Genomic DNA, 14,172 nt, shown 5'->3' with positions numbered 1-14,172 from the left:
CTGAAGAGAGTCGAGATGGCAAGTAGTTGAGAGAGTGTAAAAATCACATATGCGGGAAATAAAAATTAAAACAGCTTATTCGTTTATTTGATAATATAAAAAAAAAAAACACACGTTGAGACAATCAAACAAAAATACTCAGCCTCACGCTGACAACTGCATGCCTGGATATAATTGGACGTATACGGATAAAAAACATCTTACGTAAGAAAGTACGAACTGCAATAACTATCTAGAATTTAACCCGGAAATCTTTCGCTAAATAGCTACAATTGGGTAATACTTCTATTTCTCTTTTAAACCACCGTATAATAGTCATATTTTATCTATCACTCAGTGCGGTATACTTGGTTAATTTTCGCGTAATTGAAACGCTAGGTACGTTATAGCATAAATAAAATCTCTGACTCACTGCTTGAAGAATTGCTGAAAGCTCTAAAAAAAAAAAAAAAATAATAAACTGTCGTACGAGATTTCACGTGCAGTAATTAATAACAGTTTTACAGTATAAACTATGTACACTCCTCTGCAGCGGTGTCGCCGATTTCGCTGTTCGATTTACGACGGCAAGTTTCGACCCGTCACCACGATTACTGCTGAGCTTGCAAAGCGCACCAACTTGGCTCAAAATTCTGGGTATCCGGTCGACCCCGATTATCGTCAGACCTGATACGCCCTGTTGTCAACTCCCGTCGTCTGCTGGGTGCCTATGCTTTCGGTGAAATTGACGATATCGTCCGAGGAATCGAAGCGACCTTCCGCGGAGTTGGTCGCCCGGTTCGTTGGCACGTCGTACCTTCTTTCGGACCGTGGAGTACCGATTTGCGATCCGACTATGTAGGTGTAAACGTTCTCGGGTTTAGACGATCTGTCCACCTGGTCAACGTAGTAGCCGTTGCTCGGGTCAAAGTTCGTCACGTAGGATCCACCCACGGATTTCGCTATGCCAGCAACGTCCGTGTATATCTGCGACACCGACGACAGCGAGCCTTTGATCGATTTGTAAATTTCTTCGGTGTTTTCCAGCTTGGCAGGATCCGGCAAATTCGCCCTCGTGTCCGCCTGCCGACCCTTGATCTTCCACAGAACTCGGTCCAGCGTCATAAACGGCATCTCGAAGACCAGGCTTATCACCGTCGACAATCCCAGGACGAGGACCAAGTTGCCCAAGAAGTCGTGAACCTGTAATTTTAAGGCAGTGAAAGATCAGTGTCGCGCTTCGGTCCGGTATGAAAATCGAGGTGAAGGAGAAAGCCGCTCACCACAGTGTAGGGCGTCACGTTTCCGGGTGCTCGGGCGATTCCGGAATTGTACAGTAGCACTATGAAGTGAGACAGATAAGCGCTGTACGTCAATCTGCTCAACGGCAGCCATCCAGTCCAAGCCAGAAGCCCGTTAATCGGACCTAGGATGAAACGGATTATCTTTGAAATCGTATCATCTGCATAAATTTCTTGAACGTTATCAACATCCCACCTGCTTTTCCGTTTACGCACGCGAATATTATCCAGGAAATTGCCAGTGCGAAAGCTGGCCTGTGAAATCCCGCGTAAAAACTCGCCTCCAGTCTGTTGTAAACGTGATCGGAGTAGTACATTCCTCGTGGTCCGAATACCGTTGTCCCTAATAGTACCGCTGTAACGATCCATCCGATTATCGCGTATGCCTGAGAAATAACGAAACGATGGTCAAGTTGCAGATAAAGATGCGATGCGTCGTACCAAATCAAAGATAGAACATTATCGCCAACGAAGGAAATATGCCCAGGGTATGAATTATAGTTTACCTTCGGTATTTGGATGGATAGAGATTTTGATTTTGCGAGAAAGTATCCAATCCCTATTCCAATCAAGTAAGATCCGGCCCTGGCGTACGTTTTCGTATAGACTTCCAAAAAGACATTGACCACGTCAGTTTGGCTGATAGAAGCAACAATCGTTAAGAAAACAAATTCCTATGGAAATGTCACACGGTTACTGAGTCGGATTGCTTACTCTTTGTAGTACAGCATTGTCCCCGTGAGTTCCATCGCGTAAGTTATGCTAAAAGGAACGACAATCGCTACGGTCAAACCGATCCCAAGAACAGCCCAGAAGATGGTGCCCCGACTGAACTTGAGCATCGGGTAAAGGAATATCGGTGAAAGCCAAAGTAGCTGCATGTCGACCGCCAGATACCATGACTGCGTTATACACTGAAGAGAGAGGTGAAAGATGTATTTTTAGCGAGATAACGGAAGTCTACTACTTACTATGTCTTCGACGGTGACCATGTTGTTGACGTAGAGCAAGTTGGCCCACCAATTTGCCTGGCAAGATTCTTTGGCCGCGGTGATCACAACGTCCCATTCCGGTCCGGAACCAAACTTGTTGTAGATCGTTGAGTAGAAACCAATCACCATTGCGTAAACGGGTGTTAACCTGACAAAGATAAGGAGAAAATAAACACCTGCAAAAGCCAGGGCAACGATCTGTTTTCGGGTCACCGCTCACCTCACGTAGCGACGAAGGTACAGCTCGAACAGATTTAAGGAGGAACCTCGGTTTCTTTGCTTCTGAGAATATTTTGTGTATGCTAGAAGCAGACCGCTTAAGAGGAAAAACGTGTCAGTTACGATGTTGCCGTTCAGCACCAAGAGCGTACTCCAATTCTCATGCATCTGCAGATTGATTTCACAAAATTATAGACACCCACTTTTCCTTCTGAAAATCACCGTCTTACTATCAGCGTAAACGTGATGCGCCGGAAGCATGTATGAAAGAAAAATTTACAACGATCGAAACCGCCTCGGGTATTCACGGTACTGTTATTGACATATACTTTGACGAACTTTGAATAGAGTAGTTATTTTTTTACTCTGAAAATTTTTCGTGAAACGCCGGCCTTTCACGATTCCAACAATATTTGTGAAAATTGAGTGTTTAGTAATGTCGTAAATGAACTCACGATATGTACGTTGCTGACATCCAATTGGACACCGACGATCGTGTAGTAATGCGTGTGACCGTAAATGATCCAGCATATACTGATGAATCTCAATCCGTCCAAGCACCCAATTGAATCACCGTTTCTTTTGGTGTTCAGCAAAGTCTTGCCATTTGTGTAAAACGAGAAGGACGTGAGAACGACCTGTTTCACATCTGATACCGTGCAGAGAATTATGTAGTGCTTAAAGTAAAACGTGCGATAGGAAGGTGTGCTTTTTTTTATTACTGTAATATTTCACCTTTCCGGTTCCCCTCGTACTTGTTTCTCGTAATCAAATCAAAGGCTGTGCTGGATATTGCAATCACTGCGAATAATATCAGGAGAGTACTGCAAACCGGAAGTTGTTATTAGGGGTTACTTGTTTTCGTCTTCTTTACACTCAGTTCTTACCAGTGGCGTGGTAAAAATTTCGACAAAGCGTTCCAAAGTATGTGCGTCACTGGGAGTTCACTTACACGTAAATCCAATCAGCTGTATCCAATTTTCTTATGGCGGTTTCAGCGGTGTGGCAGGAATTCTCTGTCATACTGACCTCCAGGTCAACTCTACCCTCCACCCTCAGAGGATCGAGAGACGTGTCGATCATCTCTCGAATCTCTGCGTATGTGCAACTCGACGGAACGCACAAAGTCCATTCATATTTACTTGTAGTGCCTCCGATCCAGTCTGTCATCCCCTAAAAATCGGCACATGTCTGTAATAAGACGGTTATTTGGATCCTCGTTTCGAGCATTTGATAATCAGATTGAATGCCGTACGTACAGATGCCCGTGCGACGTTGATGAGAAGGTCCCCCAAGTCAGTTTCGTTCGAAGAATTGGCTCCGCGAAAAATCTCAAAACTAACCAAAGCTGTGCAAGCCTGGCCGACGAATCCATTGGCATTTTTGACCCGAAGACACTCATCGTAGTTACCTAATTGCTTCACATTCCCGGTAATCAATCCCGATGGTATCTTCACCGAGGCGTCGTACACTGGGGACGAAACGTGGGAGTTTAACGATAATCGAGATATATATGTATATGACATCAATATTTGAAGAGAAAACGCAGGCAATTAGAACAAAACGGGAACAATATCCCATGAGTTGTGCGATCCTACGAGTGGTGTATCTGAAAATAGATTTGTCATTACTGAGCTTCCGCGATATCGTTAATTTCTTGACGATTCGTAGAAGAAGAAGTAAAATGGATGATATTAGATAAGGGAATCGGGAACTTCCCGTCTTTCTTTTGATGTATTTTTTTTCCCCCTATTCTTTTCTTATTATTACTACGATCTACTTCCAAGGCATTTTTAATCCGTGCACCACGAGCGAGTGCATTGACCGATAAGACATGTAACGTTTATCCAATCGCAATTGCCTTTCGTATTTCCTAAGCATATTTAGTTGGGTCGAGAAGCACAGATTTGCTAAATATGCTCGACCTTTGAAGCATGGTCAACTTGACAAGCTGAGCCAAGAATATTTTTTCATTTCGTTAATATAATAACATCATTGCGAATCAAGGGTCACATATTTTACTCAATGAGATCACGGTGCGCGCTATTTACTTTTATACAATTTATTATATATCTCAATAAATTATATACACTATAAAAATCTATAATTATTGAATAGATAGATTCTGCAAGACTTTTTTCCTATTCGAAAACTGGTAATTACGAAAGTACGTGGTTTGATTTTAAATTGAGGTTGAAATACAATTTCACGCTAGAAGAAATCGACCGAATTTCAAACAGGTAAGAGCTACTTATTTAGGGTTTAATAAATATTTGCAATCGGGAATTTAAACCTGACATAAAATCACCATCAATGATAAGAGCATTCGAACGATAAGCTACGATAAAAGGTTTCCGCAGCACCTCGGCATATTATCTTGACTCCGTAATTATTTATATATATTTTTGTACTAGGAAATTGCCCGATTAGTTAGTTTTGATTTCTGTCCGATCCACCGAGATTCTCACGGCGTGTATGTACAGACAATTATTCACGGTCACACTTGAGTTTAATAAAAATGTCAAATTAAAAAATTAATAAATTTCTGTCACTATCGGCGGCTGAATGAGAGATAAAATCGACTTTCGGATTTGAACATATGTGTCTCCATATGTCCACCAAACGAATTCCAAAGTAAATTTGCTTTATTTTTTCTTTTCCTTTTTTTAGTAGGTACAGAAATTTCACGGTTCAACTTTATCTCCCTTCATCGCTAATTATTAACTCCGCTGCACCCTTAAAAAAAAAAAATTGCCAGCGAGTTGCGACACTGGCAGAGCAGCAAAGTCGAGGATCGTCAAAGATGTGCATTACCACGCGTTGCGTCGAGATATCAACAGTCACAAAATAAATCGGATTACAAATACTACAATATGAGTAATTCTATCGCCACGCTTCCCAAAGCGAGATAATGTCTTCAGTGTATATGCACTGCATGATTTATATGTATGTTCGTAGCGATCTTTTATTCGATAAACATTTCCGACACGACGATATTGTGTACAGTTAGAGCAATTACGTCAGTCATGCAGCTCTGATATTGCAACGTTGAGCGGAGACGTCATGAATATCTGTGATTGATGGCCTTACAGCGGCAGAAGTATCTGCGTATGAAAGAAAAAGAAAAAAAACAAATTAAATCTCTCTTACTATAATGTGAAAGTTGGATACGAATTATTTTCCTGTAGGGCTATTACAAACGTGCCTTGACCGCAAAACGTCATTCAAGTAACCTTTTCAAGCATGAATCCGGTGGAATTTAGGACTAGTCAGAACTTTTCAACACGCGATGTAGCCCGTCAATAGCATATTTCGACGGTTGCATAAAATAACCGGCTATCTCGAGTCAGGCTTGAAAAATTGGCTATATCGAGTCAGGTTTCAAAAACCGGTTATTTCGAGGATCGTTTACAAAACCGGCTATCTCGAATGTCATTACCAATTTAATTTAATGTCAATGCCAATTTAATGTCATTATACCGAAATGATAATCTTTCATTTCATCTCAACGTACGCCTGATGCTTTATACTTTGATTTCTTCATTATAATTATGTAGATAACCATACAATACGTACATTCGCAAAACGGAACATGTTATGAATTTTGTGACGCGCTGGCGAATTTCGTATTACGAACTTAATTTGCGGCCAAAAAATTTCAAAACGCGAAATAGCCGGTTTTTGAACTTTACTCGAAATAGCTGGTTACTCAAGCCTGACTCGAGATAACCGGTTATTCTACGTCTTTCAAAGGCTCGTTGCGAAATGTATTAGCATGGTAAACTTTTATCGATAATTGCCCGATGAGAGTCAAACGGAAATCGTGAACTTGCTCTATGCAACTATTTACAAGAGTACACATTTCCTTCGGGAATTTCGAATTTTTCTGTCCAGAGTGGTGTTTATATTATATTAATAAACGATATCGCGATCAAAGATCGTGCATCGGAAACGCATAAGCTTTAGGACGGCGAAAAATTGTTACGTACAACAGATGCAATTTATCCGGTTCACGGAGAAGGTCACATTGTGTCGTACGATGAGGGAAAATTTTTTCAAACAATCCAACAAATCTAGGCCAAGATCTGCGTTAATGCATAACCACACGCGATTCAAATTTAATGCGACACGTTCTTACACGGCTGATGATAAGTAGAAGCTCGTTTATAATATTCTCTGTGTTTTTTACATGCTCTCTTATTGCAGCTGACGTTTCTTCAGCCGTCACTTGGCTTATCGATGATTCGTTATTACGATGAATTCCGTTTTTCATTTACTGTAACTATAAACTCTATTGAAAAGCTAGCTCATTATATGAACACTTCATCGGACCGCGACCTACAATTTAATGATCCAACTCATTAAATCTGGTATTGAATGGCATATCGTCAAAAACAGATTCCCGGTTTCAGCTACTGTAGTGTTGCTTAATTAATTAAGAATGCCAGTATGTGTTCAGTTTTAGTTTGAAAAATGGCAGAAAGTGCAAAGTCCGTCACGCTATTGTTTTGGGTGAAACTATAATCAACGTTAACGTGTTTAACCAACAGAATCAATCGCTTGATCCGAGATCACGCGACTTCATTATATTCATTATGATTTTTCCATATTTTCAATCATACCCACTAGATAAGTAATTAATTATGCGAAATCGATATGTGGTTAGCACTCCGTGTATTCTATAGGTGTTTCAAAAATGTCTTCAGCCTTGGGTGTTATGCAATTACAGAAATATCCTCACCGTCCAGAGTACGCGTAACAAATTACAATGGTCAACAAAATTTCATAACATGGAAGATGCTTACTAATTTTTAAATACCTATCTACCCCCATTATAAAAACCATATTTATTTCATCAGGTCTAGTTTTTTTGTTACAGCTATTATCAGTAAAATTGAATGTTTATTGTTTTGACTGATCTTTTTTGATTCAGGGTATTTTATTATTTACAATAAATAGCAGTTAGTTGGTTATAGTAAATAACGATACACCCTGAATGAAAAAAGTTCAGTGAAAACGATAATCGTTCAATTTTACTGATAGTAGCTGTGACATAAAAACTAGATACGAAATTTTGTTGATCAGTGTACTGGAACACTGTATATAACCTAATTTTTGTTCACAAGAACTGTACTTTTATAAACTCTAAAAAAATCATGTCACCATAAAACTATTCGTATCTAAAATATTATAATATCAATTCTATTAAACTAAACCTTATTCCTAACATAATCAGTTAAAATTGTTCATGTTACACACGGAAAGTAAAATTTTGCTGACCAGTGTTATTATAGCTCTGTATCGCGACGTTATAACAGGCAATTATTTCCTCAAAGTATATGAATCTAGGAGTTATTTCTTTTTTCGGGAAACACACGCCGCCAAGGCTGACTTCTATAACCTTCGGCATTATATTCGCGTCGGTGCGCAAACCGAACCAAGGAAATATATCGGTGCAGCGATCCGTTTATTATTTTTTTCCCTCCACCTCAGCATACCACATGGCTTTTACAATCAAACACGGACTTTTTCCCGTCCTGGTACAATCCGCGTCTGTACCTGCACAGTTTCATTTTCATCGATCATGACGTCGAAACGGTATCGCAATATCTCAAAGTGCGCCACGCGGTTGCTGATCCGTAACCAGAATGACCCGCGACATGATTTAAACCAGCAAATGTTAAAAAAATAAAAAGTCAACCGGACACCGAGGACACGGTCATACGCCAATGGAACGAATGCCATGGTAGTTGATGCAAACCGGGGATAAACCCGGCGTTAGAGAAACCATCGAACCAACTCACTCTGCAAAGCCCACGGTGTGTAATTTCCCAATGATGTAATGTAAACGGCACTGTCCCTGAGACATTCGGCCGATGCTGCATCGGTCGGAACAAGAGGTTGCGCCACGACATCGAGCAGCGTCACTTCCGGACGAATTCCGTTTCCTGCACAAGACTTTGTCAGGTAAGTAAAAATCGTCACGTATGCGGCGAGTATCGTCGTCGATTTAACGTGGCTCAAACGGCTGTTCGCGCCGCGTATCAATTTTCGGGTCATTTTTCGACCTCGGTAATCTTCTTTCACTTAATTTTCAAGAGGCGAGCTCTTTCACCCGTTTCCGCCCCTTTTCAGCCCACTGTATATCGATCGATTGTTCGCACGGCGTTGACCAAATATTAACGAACTTCCAACCGAACGTTCTTATTGTACTGTTCCGCGGGACAATCGGCACTGCTTATATATCGTCGACGGGACCGCGATTGCATAGACGGGGGTTGTTCATTCGTACGTTCATCGACGTTACTGGACACCAGCCTTCCAGTCGGAACGACTTCGGCAAACGCTAACGCTTATCTGGACTGAATGACTTCCCGGAGCTCGTGACATCGCCGAGGATCCCAATCACGGCTTTTCACCTGCGTAAATAACTTGCCGCTAAATTATATTTGGCGCGCCGCTGTACGTGAGTTTTCTTTCTTTCTTTTTTTTGTTGATTTTTTTTTTTGTGTTTGATACTGACATAACGATGGATAAGTCGGTAAACTGTAAGCCTATATTTGAATCAGCTTTGCGAATCGGCCTTGGCACCCCCTTACTGTCAGTATCTCTCTTCCATTTCCGTCGATTTGTTTTATTTTTTTTTTTTTTTTTCAACGATACAGTAGACGAAAAACTAACAGTAGCTATTACTAACGTTTGACGTCAAAGTACATTGTCCAGCCTTTGGTGATAGGTCAGTGTGAAATGAACTTACACGTCATATTTCGCGGAATTTTATTACGTTGAAGACTATTATTTTATTCTTTCGAAAACGCGGTTTCATCCTTCGTGCAGCGCGGTAAATGTGTGAGTGTGTTATTCTTACAAGACAGCGGAAGTCTTGGATTAATATTGCTAAACATTTTATTTGTAGACGTTTAATAATCATTTTCAATTTTCAATGTGATAAATTCGTCGAACAGTTTACCGTTTTCCAAAAATTTATAATTGTCAATAGGAAGTATTAAAAAACTGGGTTAGACTCACCTAGAGCGATGTGTCAGTTCCATCGTTAACGAAGGTACGACGTCTTGGTGAGAAGACGTTTGCAATACACAATGAATTCGACTTGTAAGAACACGGCCGGTATCCGCTCATAACATGCATGCATTAATTACGTTCGTTAATTTTAACGTGAAAAAAAACGGATGTCGAAGAGCTTCAATGCACGAATGCTGTAGCATATTGCCTCAAGTGGACGGCTTTCAAGTTTGACAATGAGTGAAAAGAAAATATTTTCGGCACACTTCTGGAATGCTTATTCAATTGCTATAATAACCCGCTTATAGGTCACCTTGCGTTCACAGCCGATACTTTCGAAGTATGATAGCATGTGATCTCATGTTCGTTTCTTTTATACAGCAACATATAATCATACATATTTTTCATATATTTATTAATCTAATTGTTTTTTATACTCGATGTTTCTTAATCACACTGTTATGATCATATTCAATTTACAACATATAAACTTTTTGTTGTAAAAGTATGCGGATGTCACGAATATCTAGAAATTCAGTAGAATAAATCAATATATCTATATTTAATCTTTACGTATATCGTGATAATATAAGAATGTTTACAATTTTATTGATAAATAACAGTTGCTGCTTACGGATAACAGGTACAATGAAAAGTGATAAAAGCGAGAGAATTTTTTTTTTTCCAAAGAAAATCGTTATCGTTTAAGAAAATAGCAGATTCCCTCGGAACCTGTATGCCAGGGAAATATGTGCAATAAATGATTATTAGTGTTTTCCGAACCGGCTGATAATTAAACACGAAACACAGTTTCTTTATCGTTCACATATTCCGGCAAGCTTATCTTGCTTGGTATGCACGGTTTCGTGGATTTTTTCTTTAATGTACGCTATTGTACTATAGTCAATTTTTACGTGGTGCTGCAGTGCGGATGTAAACGCAATTGTACTATTCACGATTAGGTGTAATTCTTTTTTGTATATAGTCGCAGGTTATTCAGGCTTGGAGTTTATGAACGGTGACTTTAAGACCGGACATTTATTGTTGAGAAATATCGTGTTTCTGTAAACGTTGCAGGTCTATGACCTCACGAACGTCTTACCACTCGCCTTCAAAGTATAGAACAAAAATATTTTTCAAATGACCCGTTTGCAAATAGTACTGTATAATCGGTAATACCCTTTTATCAATTTATGCAAGTCACAGGCTTTGTGAAAATTTTCTCAGTATTCGTGAAAATTGTCTCAAATACCTACAACTTCTGCACCTATATAAGATATCTTCTCCTGGAAGTCAGTACGACTATAATTGTAAGTCTCGTAATTGTTGGGCCACCGACATGAAAAAAGTATAGACTATCAGATAACTTTCCATGTCTGCGATTTTTAAAAGACAGATTCCAGATTGAAACTCCATCATGGAAATACCAGGTAAGTGAAATAAAATACTCAGCAACGAGAATTTATGACGATATGATCGTGAACATTTTTTACCTACGCAAGTTCCAATTCGACAAGAGTTCGCAAACTGGTTAAATGCCATTGTTCGTTTCATTTTATCGATATAATAGACGTAAATCAATAAACAACTGCCGTTCTACTTTTAGTTCATTTTGAACTATCAGGTAATTTGGTGAACCGTTAAATGTCATCCGAAGACAATGCACGCTAATTGCTCGACCGGTTCATTTCTCTTTGTTAATTTCTACAACAGAATCATTGTTATTCGATTTTGGGTGATGACAGATGATACTTGCCTAACAACGAATAGGGCCGTGTATCTCATTATCGAAACCGAATCTAGGCCGATTACGCCATTGCTGCCGATGATCACTTATCAGAATTATCAGTTGATAACCGATCCCTCCTTGGGATTTTAATTTTTTTTTTTTTTCTCAGAAGCGTCGTGTAATCGACGTTGAAGTGAATGCCCTCTCATTGACTTGAACACTTGTCTCCGCGAAGAGGGTCTTGTAGTTTCTCTAAATTGATACTTTTATCTGTATAGAAAATCGAGTCTGTGATTAAAATTTATACTCGATTATTTCGATAATTGTGTTTCGAAGGTTCGTCGACCGATACCACCAATAATTCTTGCGTGTTACTTGTTATTGCGGATTAGAACTGCATGTGGGGATAATCACCGAGGTGACGAGGTCGATCTCTTCCTTGTCTCATATGCGGAGGTGAACAACTCGGGTGACACAGCAATAACCCTTGGCTGTAGACATGAGAATCAACGCGATTCGCGAAACTCTCTCGAGAAGGAAAAAAAACAGCAATCTATGTTTTGCTACAAGATGAAGTTACATCAGTGCGTAGAATTCAATAAAGTACCATGTTCAATTTACGATTAAACGTATTCGTTGAATCAATCACAGTTGATGAAATTTTAGCACTTAACAAAATACCGGAAAAAAGTACCAAAGAATTTAAGCTCAACAATGCATTAGCTTAAACATTGAGCGTCGAGATGTCATTTGAAAAATGAAATCGGTATTGGAAATATATCAAAACCAAATATTTTCTGTTCACTGATAAATGCAACTCTGCTGTGTTTCAAATGGAAAAAAAGAATTAACTGATTATTTCATTATATGATTATATTATAATACTGAGAAAGAGAATTGAAAACTGTCGAGTGTAAAACGATTATAAAAACAATTATTGGCTTCGAGAGATTTTATGTAAAATACCGGCGGGAAAAAATGTGTTATTTGAATCACAAGACATCTAGAGATCTCTTAGTTTCTCTAAACGGTGAGGGATGACGCTACTTTCTTTGCCGGCGAGACAACACCGAGTTTTCAAGGGCGCAGTAGAACCGACACACATATTACGAAATTTCTGATATCGCTAAGGCCTCGCGTTTTAAAATAGAACAAGATCAAGATATCCAATGTAGAGCAAACATAGTTTTCACAAATGAAGTGCCTCCAGTCTAGAATTTTATGTAATGAAAAATCCAAATAGAAAATATCTTTGTTAAATAAAAAATGACTAAAACAATGATCTATTCGTTAATTTTTCTGATTTTCTATTAATAATGATATATCGACTCTCCGATTAAAGTAGCTTTATTACAGGTGAAATACTAGTCATACATATTATGTGTTCAAACACAAATAGTGGGCAAATTCTTTCTGCAGACCGCATATAATGCAAGGCTGGCAGTTCGTTGCATTTACTTTTCATTCTAAATGAAATTGATTACACGATCGCATTACATATTCTATATATAATCATCAATGACAGTTACTAACATTGTTATTATGCAACAAGAGTATCCTGCAAAATTTAATGAAACTTTTTCTACTTCTAGCATTGTACATAAATCATAAGTCATACAGCATGGTTCATCCTCCAAGATTTGATAATGGAATGCTAACTAGATCTGCACAGCTTTGTGTGTATATATATATAATATTAAATAATACAATGATTGGATAAATTCATTAATCTAAGCCATAATATTCAAGCGTAGTTAAATGCACTCAGGCACACAGGTGTGTATCATCATAGTTGATTAAAATTGCACCAATGTGGATTATCAGTTAGCGGCTGGTTAATGTTGAAGCCTTGCCAAGACTTTTTGAACATCCTCGAATACCTGATCCGCAGCTTTGTTGGCATCTATCTTATAGGCGAGTCCTTGAGCTTCGTAGTGCTTAATTATGGGAATAGTCGAGTTCTGGTAAGTCTGAAACCGTTTTTTCAGCGTTTCTTCGTTGTCGTCGCTGCGACCGCTGCCGGATGCCCCTCTCAACAAGCAGCGGTTGATGCAAACTTGCTCCGAACAATCGAAGAACAGTACGCCAAGGAAGTTGACCTTGTCAGACATGGCCTCGTTCCACCCATCAAGATTGTTGGTGTTGCGAGGAAATCCATCGATCAGGAAACGGTTTGAGCCTGATTTTTCCATCGCCTGAGCCAGCAGGCTGCAGGTTATCTGGACGGGCACTATCGTTCCATTTACCATGTGGCCTTGGATCAACTCGCCGTATTTAGATCCTGGTTTGAGCTGTTCCTCGCGGAGGAGCTCGCCGGCCGAAAGATGAACATAACCGTATTTGTTTACTATGTTCGTACACTGGGTGCCTTTTCCTGCTCCTGGACCACCCAGGACGAAGATAACTTCGGGCTTCGATACGGCCGACATGACAAACTTACGTAAACTGATAAGTAGCCCCGGATGACAGAGCATGGAAAACTTAATTATCAACGATATCTGGTATGCACAATTTCCGGAATGAACACCACATGATGTCGACGAGCCTAATCTATCGAATAATACGACAGGTATTGGCGGGCCGCTTCGTTCCATATCGCATCTGTCCTCCACTCTGTCGAGATACAATCGCGTATTTACCGCTCTTCGTATGAATAACCTTAAATACATGCTTGACATATTCCTCAAAGTTGGCAAGTCGGCATTATGTGTGTCACCTCGGACAAGTGACAGCCGCTGACATCTCTTTGAATCATAATTAATTCATAATATAATTCAAGTCCCCCCCGTTCGACGGCCGCTAGTTAGTGCTTTGGAACTTGCTTACTTTGACCTTCGATAGTCGATACCATGAATATTTTCTCAACTACTTCGATATGCTCGAAATATTCTAATTCACCGAATATCCAGGAGAGGACGCCAAAGTATGT

At 39.6% G+C, this 14,172-nt stretch overlaps 2 protein-coding genes across 4 annotated transcripts; both read right to left on the bottom strand.

Annotated features, from left to right (window-relative positions):
- Positions 1-100: 100 nt before the first annotated feature.
- LOC107226315 (nose resistant to fluoxetine protein 6) lies at positions 101-9,729 on the bottom strand. 3 transcript variants are annotated; one of them, XM_015667092.2, is made up of 13 exons: positions 9,521-9,729; positions 8,296-8,910; positions 3,751-3,962; positions 3,444-3,664; positions 3,227-3,315; positions 2,947-3,140; positions 2,493-2,659; positions 2,252-2,420; positions 1,995-2,194; positions 1,787-1,919; positions 1,477-1,666; positions 1,263-1,405; positions 101-1,182 (listed from the first exon to the last, which is right to left on the bottom strand). In XM_015667092.2, exons 2-13 carry the CDS (start codon positions 8,549-8,551, stop codon positions 661-663), a joined length of 2,496 nt encoding a protein of 831 aa, XP_015522578.2. In that variant the 5' UTR covers positions 8,552-8,910; positions 9,521-9,729; the 3' UTR covers positions 101-660. The 3 variants fall into 3 exon arrangements, with proteins under 3 accessions (XP_015522578.2, XP_046598532.1, XP_046598531.1); XM_046742576.1 differs by lacking the exon at positions 8,296-8,910 and having other exon boundaries at positions 3,444-3,682; positions 9,521-9,717; XM_046742575.1 differs by lacking the exon at positions 8,296-8,910 and having other exon boundaries at positions 9,521-9,715.
- Positions 9,730-12,574: 2,845 nt separating this feature from the next.
- On the bottom strand, positions 12,575-14,054 carry LOC107226314 (UMP-CMP kinase). The gene has a single exon (XM_015667090.2). The coding sequence runs from the start codon at positions 13,919-13,921 to the stop codon at positions 13,079-13,081; it is 843 nt and encodes a 280-aa protein (XP_015522576.1). The 5' UTR covers positions 13,922-14,054; the 3' UTR covers positions 12,575-13,078.
- Between the last annotated feature and the right edge of the window lie 118 nt (positions 14,055-14,172).

This window comes from Neodiprion lecontei, chromosome 6, assembly GCF_021901455.1.
Source record: "Neodiprion lecontei isolate iyNeoLeco1 chromosome 6, iyNeoLeco1.1, whole genome shotgun sequence".
NCBI classification, from domain to species: domain Eukaryota; kingdom Metazoa; phylum Arthropoda; class Insecta; order Hymenoptera; family Diprionidae; genus Neodiprion; species Neodiprion lecontei.
Note: the sequence above shows the minus strand (reverse complement) of the source record. Positions and strands in the feature narration are given on the sequence as shown.

Excerpts from the sequence above, each read along its gene's own strand:
- LOC107226315 (XM_015667092.2), bottom strand. The coding sequence starts at position 8,551 with ATGACCCGAAAATTGATACGCGGCGCGAACAGCCGTTTGAGCCACGTT. Across the intron at positions 3,963-8,295 it reads CACACCGTGGGCTTTGCAGA|TGTACGACGCCTCGGTGAAG; the intron begins GTGAGTTGGTTC and ends TTTCGTCCCCAG. Across the intron at positions 3,316-3,443 it reads ACAGCTGATTGGATTTACGT|TACTCTCCTGATATTATTCG; the intron begins GTAAGTGAACTC and ends TCCGGTTTGCAG.
- LOC107226314 (XM_015667090.2), bottom strand. The coding sequence starts at position 13,921 with ATGTCAAGCATGTATTTAAGGTTATTCATACGAAGAGCGGTAAATACG.